Source organism: Berghia stephanieae, chromosome 11, assembly GCF_034508935.2.
Source record: "Berghia stephanieae isolate SIO BIC M18660-M18661 chromosome 11, UCSD_Bste_1.3, whole genome shotgun sequence".
In the NCBI taxonomy this organism is placed as follows: Eukaryota; Metazoa; Mollusca; class Gastropoda; order Nudibranchia; family Aeolidiidae; genus Berghia; species Berghia stephanieae.
Window position 1 is genome coordinate 22,510,789 of NC_088370.1, and position 13,360 is coordinate 22,524,148.

Consider the following 13,360-nt stretch of genomic DNA (forward strand, 5'->3'; position numbering starts at 1 on the left):
TTACAGTCAATTGAAACAAAGGTTGTATTGGTTTGGTTTTAAAAATTCCATTTGGTGAAAAAATCTTTTAAAATGTGCTTTTATATAGCGGAGTATCCACTAAACGTGCTCAAAGCGCTTTACAAGGGGTCCCTGGCCAACAGCAACACTTAACATGTAGGACGGGACATGACGCCTGTTAGGCGATATTATATTTTTTTCGGACAGAGACAACGCTGTTAACGGCCATTAATCTAGATTTCTATGACAATCGGTTGGAATAAAGTGTGACCCACCGTCTCCAAATGGTGGTAACGCGGTGATATGAAGATGTATTGGACCCCAGTAACTGAATTAAGAAAAATAATGATGAGAAATAGGACCTTATTTTTTTCATGGACTCGCCGTGAAAGGGTTAATGTATAAACCAAGCTGTTGCATAAAATTCCTGGTATATATCAATTTGATCGTGACATAAATGTGTCACGTAAGACTGTCATCGTGACATAAATGTGTCACGTAAGACTGTCATCGTGACATAAATGTGTCACGTAAGACTGTCATCGTGAGGCACGTGACGTAGATGATAGCAATCAGATTTTAACTCTCTCCTTACCGATCATTTTCAGTATTTTCCCAAAAACTCAAAAAAGCTTTCTATTTCTACAAAGCAACATTATGTTCTGTTAAATTAAACAAAGATCATTCTTCAAAGTTTGTGACGTACAAAAAAAATCTGAATAAGAAAAATGTATATTGTTTCGTAACAAATGTGACGATTTTGCTGTAAGTAGAGGGTTAAACAGTTAATTTCCGAACTCTAATTTTTTTTTAAATTTAGCTTTATATAGCGCAATATCCACAAAATTTACTCAAAGCGCTTTACAAGGGGTCCCTGGTCAACAGCAACATTTAACATGCAGGACGGGACATGACGCCTGTTAGGCGATATTACAATTTTTTCGGACAAAGACAACGCTGTTAACGGCTAGGTACTCATTTTACACCCGAGTACGGTGAGAGAATGTGAGTAAAGAGCCTTTTCCATGGACTCAACTATGCGCCGAGCGCGAGGCTCGAACCCAGGACCTTCCGATCCGAAAGCGACCACATAGCCGAACTCTAGAAAAACACTTATTTGAAAAGTTGGCCAGAAATCTGCAAATAGCGATCGATTTCGATGACACTAAATCTTGGAAAAAAACAAACAAACTCTCAAACCTAGAACTTTCGGAGGTACAAGTTTTCTGGACAAAATATTTGAATACATGATGTGCGGCGATGTGGTCTTGTGGTATGACACTCGCTTTCGGATCGGAAGGTCCTGGGTTCGAGCCTCCTTTGGCGTATAGTCAAGTTCTTGGAAAAGGCTCTTTACTCACACTCTCTCGTCGTACTCGGGGTGTAAAATGAGTAATCTGACCGTTTACAGCGTTGTCTCTGTCGGGGAAAAAAATTGCAATATCGCCTTACAGGCGCCACGTCCTACATGTTACGAATTGCTGTTGGCCAGGAACCCCTTGTAAAAACACTTGTAAAGCGCGGATCGGAAGGTCCTGGGTTCGAGCCTCCTTTGGCGTATAGTCAAGTTCTTGGAAAAGGCTCTTTACTCACACTCTCTCGTCGTACTCGGGGTGTAAAATGAGTATCTGACCGTTTACAGCGTTGTCTCTGTCGGGGAAAAAAATTGCAATATCGCCTTACAGGCGCCACGTCCTACATGTTACGAATTGCTGTTGGCCAGGAACCCCTTGTAAAAACACTTGTAAAGCGCTTTGAGCACATTTAGTATACATTGCGCTATATAAAGGCTCAGTCTTTTCCTAGAGTATGGCAAATAAGTGGTTGAGGGATGTGTTGTAATTGTACTATCCCTGGGAAATGAAGTGGACAGAGAAGTCCCAGATGAAAATATAGAAATAAAAATCACGGTTTCAGAGAACCAAACCTGACATCCCCTTGATATAATACACACCGCCTGGCTGAAAGAGAGAGAGAGAGAGAGAGAGAGAGAGAGAGAGAGAGAGAGAGAGAGAGTGAGAGAGAGAGAGAGAGAGAGAGTTTGTGTGTGTGTGTGTGTGTGTGTGTGTGCGTGTGCCTTTGAAAGAGAGAGAGATTGAAAGAACGAAAGAAAGAGAGAGAGAGAGAGAGAGAGAGACAGAGACAGACAGAGAGAGAGAGAGAGACAGACAGACAGACAGAGAGAGAGAGAGAGAGAGAGAGAGAGAGAGAGAGAGAGAGAGAGAGACGCCAATTCACATCGGGGTATAATAGCATATCGTGGTATCTGCATTATTGTTGTGCCATTGAGAAAAATGAAAAAAGAAAATTTTCACTTAGCGGTCTTATATGTGTATTTTTGTGGGTTTAACAAATATGAAAAGGACCATTTGTGTTTCCCTCCTCTTTGTCTCTTCCGCGTCCTCTCTCGCCCCCCCCCCCCCCTCTTCCCCGATCTTTCACTTGCCCTCGGTTATCTCATTAATTTACTCCTATCGGTCATTTTCCCATGCTAAAAGATTTGATCACGTTCTTTATATTGCACAAGATGTAACAGAAAAGTTCCAAGCCTGTCTGTTCTATATCTATTTTCAACATGAAATACCAGTCTCAACTATATATATTTTCAATAAATTATACCAGTCTCTCCTAAATCTATTTTCAACAGGACATACCAGTCTCAACTATATCTATTTTCAACACGAAATACCTGTCAGTCTGAACTATATCTATTTTCAACACTATATACCAGTCTCAACTATATCTATTTTCAACACTATATACCAGTCTCAACTATATCTATTTTCAACACGAAATACCAGTCTCAACTAAATCTATTTTCAATACTATATACCAGTCTCAACTATATCTATTTTCACCACGAAATACCAGTCTCAACTATATCTATTTTCAACACTATATATCAGTCTCAACTATATCTATTTTCAACACTATATACCAGTCTCAACTGTAACTATTTTCAACACTATATGCCAGTCTCAACTATATCTATTTTCAACACGATATGCCAGTCTCAACTATATCTATTTTCAATACTATATACCAGTCTCAACTATATCTATTTTCAACACGATATACCAGTCTCAACTATATCTATTTTCAACACTATATGCCAGTCTCAACTATATCTATTTTCAACACTATATGCCAGTCTCAACTATATCTATTTTCAACACGATATACCAGTCTCAACTATATCTATTTTCAACACTATATACCAGTCTCAACTATATCTATTTTCAACACTATATGCCAGTCTCAACTATATCTATTTTCAACACGATATACCAGTCAGTCTCAACTAAATCTATTTTCAACACTATATACCAGTCTCAACTAAATCTATTTTCAACAATATATACCAGTCTTAACTAAATCTATTTTCAACACGAAATACCAGTCTCAACTAAATCTATTTTCAACACATTATACCAGTCTTGTGCGGTTATGTGCTCTAGTGGTATCAAACTCGCTTTCGGATCGGAAGGTCCTGGGTTCGAGCCTCGCTCTGCGCTTATTTGAGTCTTTGGAAACGGCTCTTTACTCACATTCTCTCACCGTATTCAGGTGTAAAATGATTACATGGCCGTTAACAGCGTTGTCTCTGTCCGAAAAAATTATAATAGCGCCTCACAGGCGCCATGTCTTGTCCTCAATGTTAAATGTTGGCCAGGGAGCACGTTAGTGGATATTGCGCTATATAAAAGCTCAATTTTGAATTTTAAGCTCAGACTCAACTATATATATTTTCAACACAATATACTAGTCTCAACTTTCCTCCAAATTTCTCCCATAGGAATGGATGACAAAGAGTCCAAGAGGTCGTTCCTCTACCCATCGCTCGGTGACAGTCTTAAGAATGGGAAGACAGTTGATGACCCCGGATATGACGTCACAGAGCCAAATAACGTGACAGAACCCGAAAAGTGTGGCATAGGTGGTTGTTATCCAGATTGCTTACAGGTAAAATTTGGATTCTAGTCTTTAAAACGTGTGGACTGTATTTATTTACTTCTTCATTCATTAATTAATCCGTTCGTTCATTTATTCATTCAATCAAGGGAGAGAGAGAGAGAGAGAGAGAGAGAGAGAGAGAGAGAGATAGATAGATAGAGAGAGATAGATAGATAGAGAGAGAGAGAGAGAGAGAGAGGGGGGGACCAAGAGATGGAAATAGATAGATAGATAGATAGATAGATAGATAGAGAGAGAGAGAGAGAGAGAGAGAGAGAGAGAGAGAGAGAGAGAGAGAGAGAGAGAGAGAGAGAGAAAGGGAGAGAATAATAGCTTGTCGGCCAGAATTTGCAACTTTTACCTCCAATTCGAAACTCATGAAATATTTTACTCTTTTATCAAAAAAAAAAGAAAAAAAGAAAAAAAAAAAGAATTTTAATTTAATGCAATATCCACGAAATATGCCAAAGCATTTTCATAAGACTTCTAAACCAACGACAATACTGCCGTAATCTGGAAAAAGCCATATTTTAAAAATTGGCCAGAAAACTCGTCATTCAAATAACGATCGAGTTAAATGACCCTCATCTTGGCAAAACAAAAAAAGCCTCTCAAACCGGGGACCTCGCGAAGTCGCGGGTTTGAGGTTTGTTTTTTTTTCCAAGAGAGGGTCATTTAAATCAATCGATATTTGAAGGGCGAGTTTTCTGGCCAAATTTTTAAATATGGGTTTTTCCAGAGTACTCTTCACATGTAGGACCAGCCATGCAGATAGAAGGCGGCGATTTCGACCGATTCAATTCGAATTTCTAGAAATTGATGGTTGGCTGGTTTCTAAGCATTAACCAATCAGAATATTTCTTGCCATTTATCACGTTTCGTCCCCTTAACTATCTATTTCATGCATGAAAATTCCTGAGATACCGCCTAAGTATATGTCAAACACACACATAGGTCAGGCCCAGTTAGTGAGTATTTCTCACAATATTTTGACACATTGATAAAGGAATTGCACCGTGAAACCTGACGACAAGATGCATTTTTTCAATCATCTGTGTTAGAATTGTGAGTGATGCTTAGAATCGGTGGACTGTTTACTCCGGGTGATAGGCAAGCACTTCAGATGGCTATGGGTCTTTGGTTCACGGTCAGCGGTTGATTTCAGGGACAAAATATAATTTATTTTGAATAAAAAAATAAAACAACTGAAATGTTTATTTTACTAGTTTTAATTAACAATACCACAAATGTCTAAATTTTCAAAAGTGTATGCATTGTATGTTGATTGAAGAACTGAAGGCTCATACTGTAAGATACTAGTTAAAAAGGCATCCGTGTCAATATCTTGACAGACATAGCACCAAGAGGTCACAGAGGAACCATCAATTGTTATTATAAAATGAGAGGTGAGCTGGCAAATCCCGTCGGATGTGGGGAACTTTAGAATCCCATATCATTAATATTCCAATAGAAACATTATTTCTAAACAAAATCCAGTTTGAATTTTGTAATTATCTTAAATTGGGCCCAGGTTATTCACATTTGAAGGGAGGGGGTGAACAAAATTTAAATGGAGAAAATTGCTTTTAAAGACAAGACACACATATCTATTTATTTCGTCGATAGACGGAGCTCTGGGGAAAAAAATGAATTAAAATCTTTATAAACTTAAAATTGTAAAATCCTTTCGTGAAGTTGTAGTTGGATGGATAGTGTGAAAAAAAAACCGAATACCATATAAATAACGGTATTTTACATTTATTCGCTCGTATCTCAAAATTATCTAGCGTGACATCCGATGGATTATGTTAAGTCAGCTCACAAATCTTATCCGTTTAAATGAAAAGGTTATCAATTCGATATTTTCAACCCAAGCCTTTACAAATTAGAAAGTTGTCTTCCTTTCAGTGTATGTGGCGTCATGACAAAGATTTAAAAAGTGCGTATGAAACAGTGCCAGTTAAAGCACGAAGAAAAATATTAAAATTAAAACAAACAAAAAAAAATAAAAAAAAATAAAAAATCAAGCCTGCCTCGAAAGGCGATCGAACCTCAGACCAGTAATCAGGAGTCTTGGGTTTGATCTCCAAGCCATGGTAGCTGAATTGTTTTGGATTTTTATTTTTCTTGTATTTTTCATTCTGCTTTGTCACTGTTCCATACACACACGTTTTCAGACCTTTATCTTTCATCGGTGCCTGCTCCCTAATGTATCACTGTGGAATTGAAGGAACGAAATACTCTTCAACTGTTATGACGTCACTTCCCTCATAATGACGTATGGTAACTTAGTAACTGGCTCTAACTATCGGAACAATGGCGGACGCCCTTATGAAATATTTCTCCGACGAGCATAAAAGCGTATCCAGAGGAAAAAAAACCCACATAAATCTGATCATGTTTTGACTTTTACACATTCTGATCACAAGACATATGAAAAGTTCTAGCCAACAAGAAGAATAAAAAGTACAGGTTTTCTTTCTTTAGATCCACGATGGCCGCCGTTGCTGGGCGACGTGACTTGAATCCAATAGAAGGAATGAATTTGAAATTGATATCAATCAGCTCTTTGTTATTGTTTTTAGCCAGCTGAGCCATTTTTATGTGTAGTTCTCACTAAATTGTATCAATCAGACTATAAACGTTTAAAGGTTACCTTATAATTTCGTGTTTGTACGTTTTATCCGGCTGGCGTATGTTATAAGTATTTTTTAATTGAGCTTTTATATAGGGCAATATCCACTAAACGTGCTCAAAGCGCTTTAAAGGGGTCCCTGGTCAACAGCAACCCTTGACATGTAGGACCAGACATGACGCCTTTTAGGTGATATTAGCATTTGTTTTCTCGACAGAGACAACGCTGTTAACGGCCAGGTACTCATTTTACACCTGAGTACGGTGAGATAATGTAAGAGTAAGAGCCTTTTCCAAGGACTCAACTATGCGCCGAGCGAGACTCGAACCCAGGACTTTCCGATCCGAAAGCGAGTGTCTTACCACTAGACCACATAGCCACATATGTATTTATCATAAACGCATAGAATCAATGCCCTGCATGTCATGATAACAGATTAAGGAGGGAAATCACATATTATCATTCAGCAATCAATGATTAAAAGTCATAGTTACCCCCCTTGTTTCATTTCTTTTACATTTGACAGAGGTTCAGGTCGATTGGTTGTTTTTCAGCTGTCTATGGCTTGACGGGGATAGTGACGTCAGCATTATCTGTTTACATTACCTCACAAGTAAGAAAAATCAATTAATGGAATAGTGACGTCAGCATTATCTGTTTACATTACCTCACAAGTAAGAAAAATCAATTAATTGAATAGTGACGTCAGCATTATCTTTTTACGTTACCTCACAAGTAAGACAAACTAATTAGGCATTTTTTAAAACAATCACAACACCCCCCCCCCCCCCCATACACACAAAAAAAAACCCAACAAAAATACACAAAAACTCATTTTATTCCTGAGAGAACGTGTGCAAAGAGCCTTTTCGAAGGACTCAACTATGCGTCGCTTGGGACCTCATATCACAACAAAACGCCAGTGATTATTATTATTATTATTATTATTATTATTATTATTATTATTATTATTATTATTATTATTATTATTATTATTATTATTATTATTATTATTATTATTATTATTATTATTAATATCATCATCATCATCATCATCATCATCATCATCATCATCATTATCATCATCATCATCATTATCATCATCATCATCATCATCATCATTATCATTACTATTATTATTCTCCTTATATCGCCCTCAATGTTTTTTTTTTCCTTTCGTTTGTTTGTTTTCCTGTGTTTGTTTTTACAAACTAAGATTTAAAAAACAACAAAGACTCGTCTAAGACACATCTCATCTTGTCAATGGGAGCGATCTATATTCATGCTTTCGTCAAACCTAGTCATCGATCACATGAGTTGTTGCTGTACAACGATTGGACATTTCTCAATGCATCCAAACACACTGCTATGTTTATGAAAGTTGTAAACATACCCATGAGCCATGCAGAGCAAAATGACCAATTGTAACGGATATTTATTAAATTGAATTTTGAAACACACTTTTCACTATGTGGGTCATTTTGAGCACACTTTGCAATGTGACCAATGACCTCGAGCACATGGAAATGTAATATAGATCGTGGCCATTATTGACGTGTTCATGTGGGTAAAGAGTCACGTTGTGCGTCTTCCATTCTTAGATTACAACGCTAGAGAAACACTTCAACTTTAACAGTTCCGTCAGCGGATTCCTGATGTCATGTAACGACTTTGGTTACTTCCTGACCTGTCTGTTTCTCAGTTACTTTACCAGGTAAGGATGGTGGGTCGTTGTGGTGGTGGTGGTTGTGGTGGTGGTGGTGGTGATGAAGGTGAAGATGATGATGTTGACGATGATGATGATGCTGATAATGATGATGATAATGATGATGATTGTGGTGGTGGTGGATGTGGTGGTCATGATGATGGTGATGATGATGAGATGATGATGATGATGATGAGGATGAGATGATGATGTTGTTGATGATGCTGATGATGATGCTGATGATGATGATGATGATGATGATGATGATGATGATGATGATTGGATGAAGATTATGATGATGAGGAGATATAAGACGAGGAGGATCAGTAGGAGGAGGAAAAAAGAGGAAAAGGAGGAATAGGGCTTGGAGAGGAGAAGGAAAAGAAAAAGTGAAGGAATTGAAATGGAATAGAGTGATTGTGGTAGGTAGAGGTGGCTACGATTATAACAGTGACTGCACCCAACAATAGTGCTATGTGGTCTAGTGGTATGACACTCACTTTCGGATCGGAAGGTCCTGGGTTCGAGCCTCGCTCGGCGCATAGTTGAATCCTTGGAAAAGGCTCTTAACTCACTTTCTCTCACCGTACTCAGATGTAAAATGAGTACCTGGCCGTTAACAGCGTTGTCTTTGTCAGAAAAAAAAAGTAAATTCGCCTATCAGGCGTAATGTCCGGTTCTACATGTGGAGCGTTACTGTTGGCCAGGAACCCCTTATAATTCGCTTTGGGCACGTTTAGTGCCGCAGTGCAGCGCCGCAAAGGCGTCAAAACTATACATGCTCTAGTTTTTTTTTTGTTTTTGTTTTTTATTTTGTTAACATTGACTGCACCCAGCAATAGCAATAGGTACGCATTCATTTTATAATTATTTTTTTTTTTTTGATGTTGTCGTTGTTGAATCGTTTTGTTTTTTGTATTTTTTAAATTCTTTTTTTTGGTTTTTGGTTTTGTTCAATTCTATTAAAATGTTTCCAAATCAACTAATGTATCATTCCAATCCACCCTTCAAGACGCATCCACATCCCCCGGTGTCTTGCAATCGCCACCGTGCTGTACGGGCTGTCTGGCCTGATGTGTACTATCCCATACTTTGGAACCAAGGATTTGTTTCAAAACACTTTTCTGGCACCTGGTAACACGTCTAACGGTACGACTAGTTTCTGATATAGAGATAATGCGCTCGGCTAAGAAGCTCTCAACATTGCCATCCGGAAATATAACGGACCAACACACAAAACGCTGTGTAACCATGAACTTTTATAGTCTGGTTGATACATTTAAGTGAGAATTACTCATAAACATGGATGGCAAAAAACAATAACAAAGACCTGAGTGACGTCAACTTTATTCTATCTATAGAAGGAACGAAATTGGCGCCACTCAGCTTTTGGTTTTTGATTTCAGATCAAGCAGGCAATACACATTTGAGCTTACATATAGTATTATTTGCTGGTACTATAATCCGACTGGCGGATGTCGTGAATATCTTAACTAAATAAATAGAATCAATTCAGCTACTGAAAAACCGTGTCAGAATTTGGTTTATACATTGCAGATAAAAAGGAAACTATACCTTTTATATTATTTTGTAAAAGCATTCTAAAAGCATTTTTTATTTATTTATCTGTAAATCACACCATTAAATTTCCAATAGACTTATGCGTGTCTTGATAACAATGTTATCGTCTTATAGGAAATACAATAATTATGAGAGCTATTCAAATCTGATTAATGAAAAATCATTTTAGCGGAAATGCTGCTTTGATTGTCTTTATATAAAAAAAAAACACGCGTGAGAGAACGAGAGGAAGAGAGATAGAGAGAGAAAGAGTAAATAGATGTGAAATATCTGTTGAATATCATAGATTGTCATTAGTGGACGTGTTTATTAGCAGAAGCAGCAGCAGCAGCAGAAGAAGAAGAAGAAGAAGAAGAAGAAGAAGAAGAAGAAGAAGAAGAAGAAGAAGAAGAAGAAGAAGAAGAAGAAGAAGAAGAAGAAGAAGAAGTAGGAGGAGGAGGAGGAGGAGGAGGAGGAGGAGGAGGAGGAGGAGGAGGAGAAGAAGAAGAAGAAGAAGAAGAAGAAGAAGAAGAAGAAGAAGAAGAAGAAGAAGAAGAAGAAGAAGAAGAAGAAGGAGGAGGAGGAGGAGGAGGAGGAGAGGAGGAGGAGGAGGAGGAGGAGGAGGAAGGAAGAAGAAGAAGAAGAAGAAGAAGAAGAAGAAGAAGAAGAAGAAGAAGAAGAAGAAGAAGAAGAAGAAGAAGAAGAAGAAGAAGAAGGAGGAGGAGGAGGAGGAGGAGGAGGAGGAAGAGGAAGAAGAAAATGAAGAGGAGGAGCAAGATGAGGAAGAGGAGGAGGTGGACCAATGTGTGGTTAATCCCATAGAAATCCTATCTATTCCAGTGTCAACACTTAGCAGTACTGGTCAGATGTGTGTTCTGGGCAGCCAGGCCAGCCAAAGCGACTCATGTCACGGTAACTCCAAGCATTCCGATGCTGGTGGTATTCACGGCGTGTCGGACCATTGGCGGACACTGGCCATTACGTTCATCGGGGTGGGGATGCTGATCCAAGGAGTGGCCAAATCTCCAAGGGTTTCCTTTGTCAGTGTCTACATTGATGACAATGTTACCAAGACCAAATCTGCCTTCTTTTTGGGTGAGGGCTTTTTTTTTCTTTAACCCTCTCCTTACCAACTATAGGAAAATCGTCACATTCGTTTCGATACAACCAACATTTTTCTTATTCAAATTTATCTTGTACATCATAAAATTTAAAGAAAGTGAACAATGTGTTGTAAAGCATGTTTTGCTAAAGAAGTTATTTATCGCAAGACCTTACCGCTATTGTATTTGAATGATAAAAAATCTATTTTTGTGTTAGACGGTCTAGTTGGGTGTGAAGTTTTGGGGAAAATCCTGAAAATGGTTGGTAAGGAGAGAGTTAAATACGTAAGGGAAAAAAAACGATGGTCTGAGAGATTTCCATTTTTCGATGTGTTATAGAAATTTGTTTCGTTTCCTTGCAGGAGTAGATATTTTTTTTAAATTTTCATTTAAAGCTTTATTTGGAATAATACTTGAACTTTTATATAGCACAATATACACTAAACGTGCTCAAAGCGCTTTACAATGGGTCACTGGCCAACAGCAACACTTAACATGTAGAACGAGACATGACGCCTTACATTTTTTTCGGACAGACACATGTTGACGACCAGGTACTCTTTTTACACCTGAGTACGGTGAGAGAATGTGAGTAAAGAGCCTTTTCTAAGGACTCAACTATGCGCCGAACGAGGCTCGAACCCAGGACCTTCCGATCCGACCACATAGCCGCACAATAATAAGACACAACTATGTACTATAACCTCACATTTGAGAATACTGCCATATTCTAAAAAACACGTGTTCAAAATTTTGGATAGAAAACTCGTCCTTCAAATATTGATCGATTGAAATGATCCTTACTTTGAGCAAAACCTCTCAAGCCTGGGATGTCGCGAAGTCCGAGAATTGTGAATCTTTGCCAAGATGGGGGCCATTTCAATCAATCAATATAATTTGAAGGATGAGTTTCCTGTTCAAAGTTTTTAAAACGTATATTTTAGGATACTGTAGATGAGTTGTTACTTCATTACACTGAGCTAATTATTTCAATCGATGTGGTAAAGTAAATGACATAATCAGTCGTATGGTGAAAAGGTTTGAACTGAGAAATTGCCAAGTTTACTTAGAAGGTCAAATTTTTAAATCAAAAATGAGTTCTTGTCATAAATGAATAAAACAACTCTTTTTGTACATCTTCGAGAAATACCAAAGCTTAATTTCACTTCTAAATATTTTTACAGCTAGTCAGGTTGAAAAAAGTATGAAATTTGAGAAAAGTTGCTGGATACCTTTCCCATACATCTGACCATAACTTCATAAAAAATCACCCGAATTACTTCAAATAAAGATTGAAATGCTCAGGGGAGCATGCTCTTTCAGAAAATGCAAAGATACAAATCCAAAATGTTCACCTTCCAACTGATTATGTCTGCATTGCCACATATGTGTATTTATTTGTCTATCTAGGCATCATCACAGGTTTAGCGATATTCGGTCCCTCTGTAGCTTTCATCATGGGTGGAGCGTTCAGCAGTATATACATCACTCTTGAAGGTGAGTCGCCACAACACTATATCAATATCTTAAGTGATATAATTCCTTCGAAACATCAACAGGGGTGCTGGGAGAGAGGATTTTTTAATACTACGGATCCATCAGGAGAAAACACGGAAATGATATTATAGGATGTAGCCGCAGTGCAGCGCCGTAGAGTGAATTATAAAGGATAAGTGTCTTCCTCAAGAGATAGAGAGATGCCAACAGCTAGATTCGAGTTCTACAATGCCATTTGACCAGTATTAGAGACTTTCTCCATATGCTTTTTATATGACTAAACTGTCAAAGTATAGGCTTGATTGAGATCAATACAGCGTGCAGTTGATTCACTCCTACATAATACCCTTTTGGAATGGTAGGACACATATGTGCACGTAGGTACAAACCGTTGATGAATGATTTTTTTTACATCCCTTTATTCATCCTATAGGGGGAATTTGTCTTTAGTGCCTTTTCCAAAGGCTCAGTGGTACGGTCTTTGATTTGTACCCGAAAAGTACCGAGTTCGATCACCCGCCGCTGGCTGTGTGTCCTTGAGCAAATCACCTCGCCCTAGTTCAATTTGCGGCGCTGCACTGCGGCTGACGCCTGGGTTATTCCAGTCTTCCCTTGGAATAGACCCTAGAGACAAATTTCCCCCATAGGATGAATAAAGGGAATTTTATTTATTTATCTATTTTTAAAAAACTGAACTAGGCCGAGATGACTTGTTCAAGTGCACACAACTGCGCGGGTATTTGAACTCGGCACCTTTCAGCAACGCTGCAGATTTTTTTTTCTATCAAACACTCCATTACCTCAGGTTTGTGGTGTGGAATTCAATCGACAAATAACTCATGTATTTTAGTATAGGTTTATTTCGTTTCTTATATTGTGATAATCTGTCCAATGGACATCAAACCG

At 38.1% G+C, this 13,360-nt stretch overlaps 1 protein-coding gene across 13 annotated transcripts in view; it reads left to right on the plus strand.

Annotated features, from left to right (window-relative positions):
* LOC144956906 (solute carrier organic anion transporter family member 2A1-like) overlaps nt 1-13,360 on the plus strand; it is a 77,238-nt gene that overhangs the window by 43,434 nt on the left and 20,444 nt on the right. For all 13 annotated transcript variants that reach the window (XM_078887732.1, XM_078887729.1, XM_078887731.1 and 10 more), the window contains exons 3-8: nt 3,797-3,963; nt 7,116-7,202; nt 8,191-8,303; nt 9,307-9,443; nt 10,695-10,949; nt 12,368-12,454. In XM_078887732.1, coding sequence (XP_078743858.1) covers nt 3,799-3,963; nt 7,116-7,202; nt 8,191-8,303; nt 9,307-9,443; nt 10,695-10,949; nt 12,368-12,454 — 844 coding nt within the window. In that variant the 5' untranslated portion in view covers nt 3,797-3,798. The remainder of the gene's footprint in view (nt 1-3,796; nt 3,964-7,115; nt 7,203-8,190; nt 8,304-9,306; nt 9,444-10,694; nt 10,950-12,367; nt 12,455-13,360) is intronic.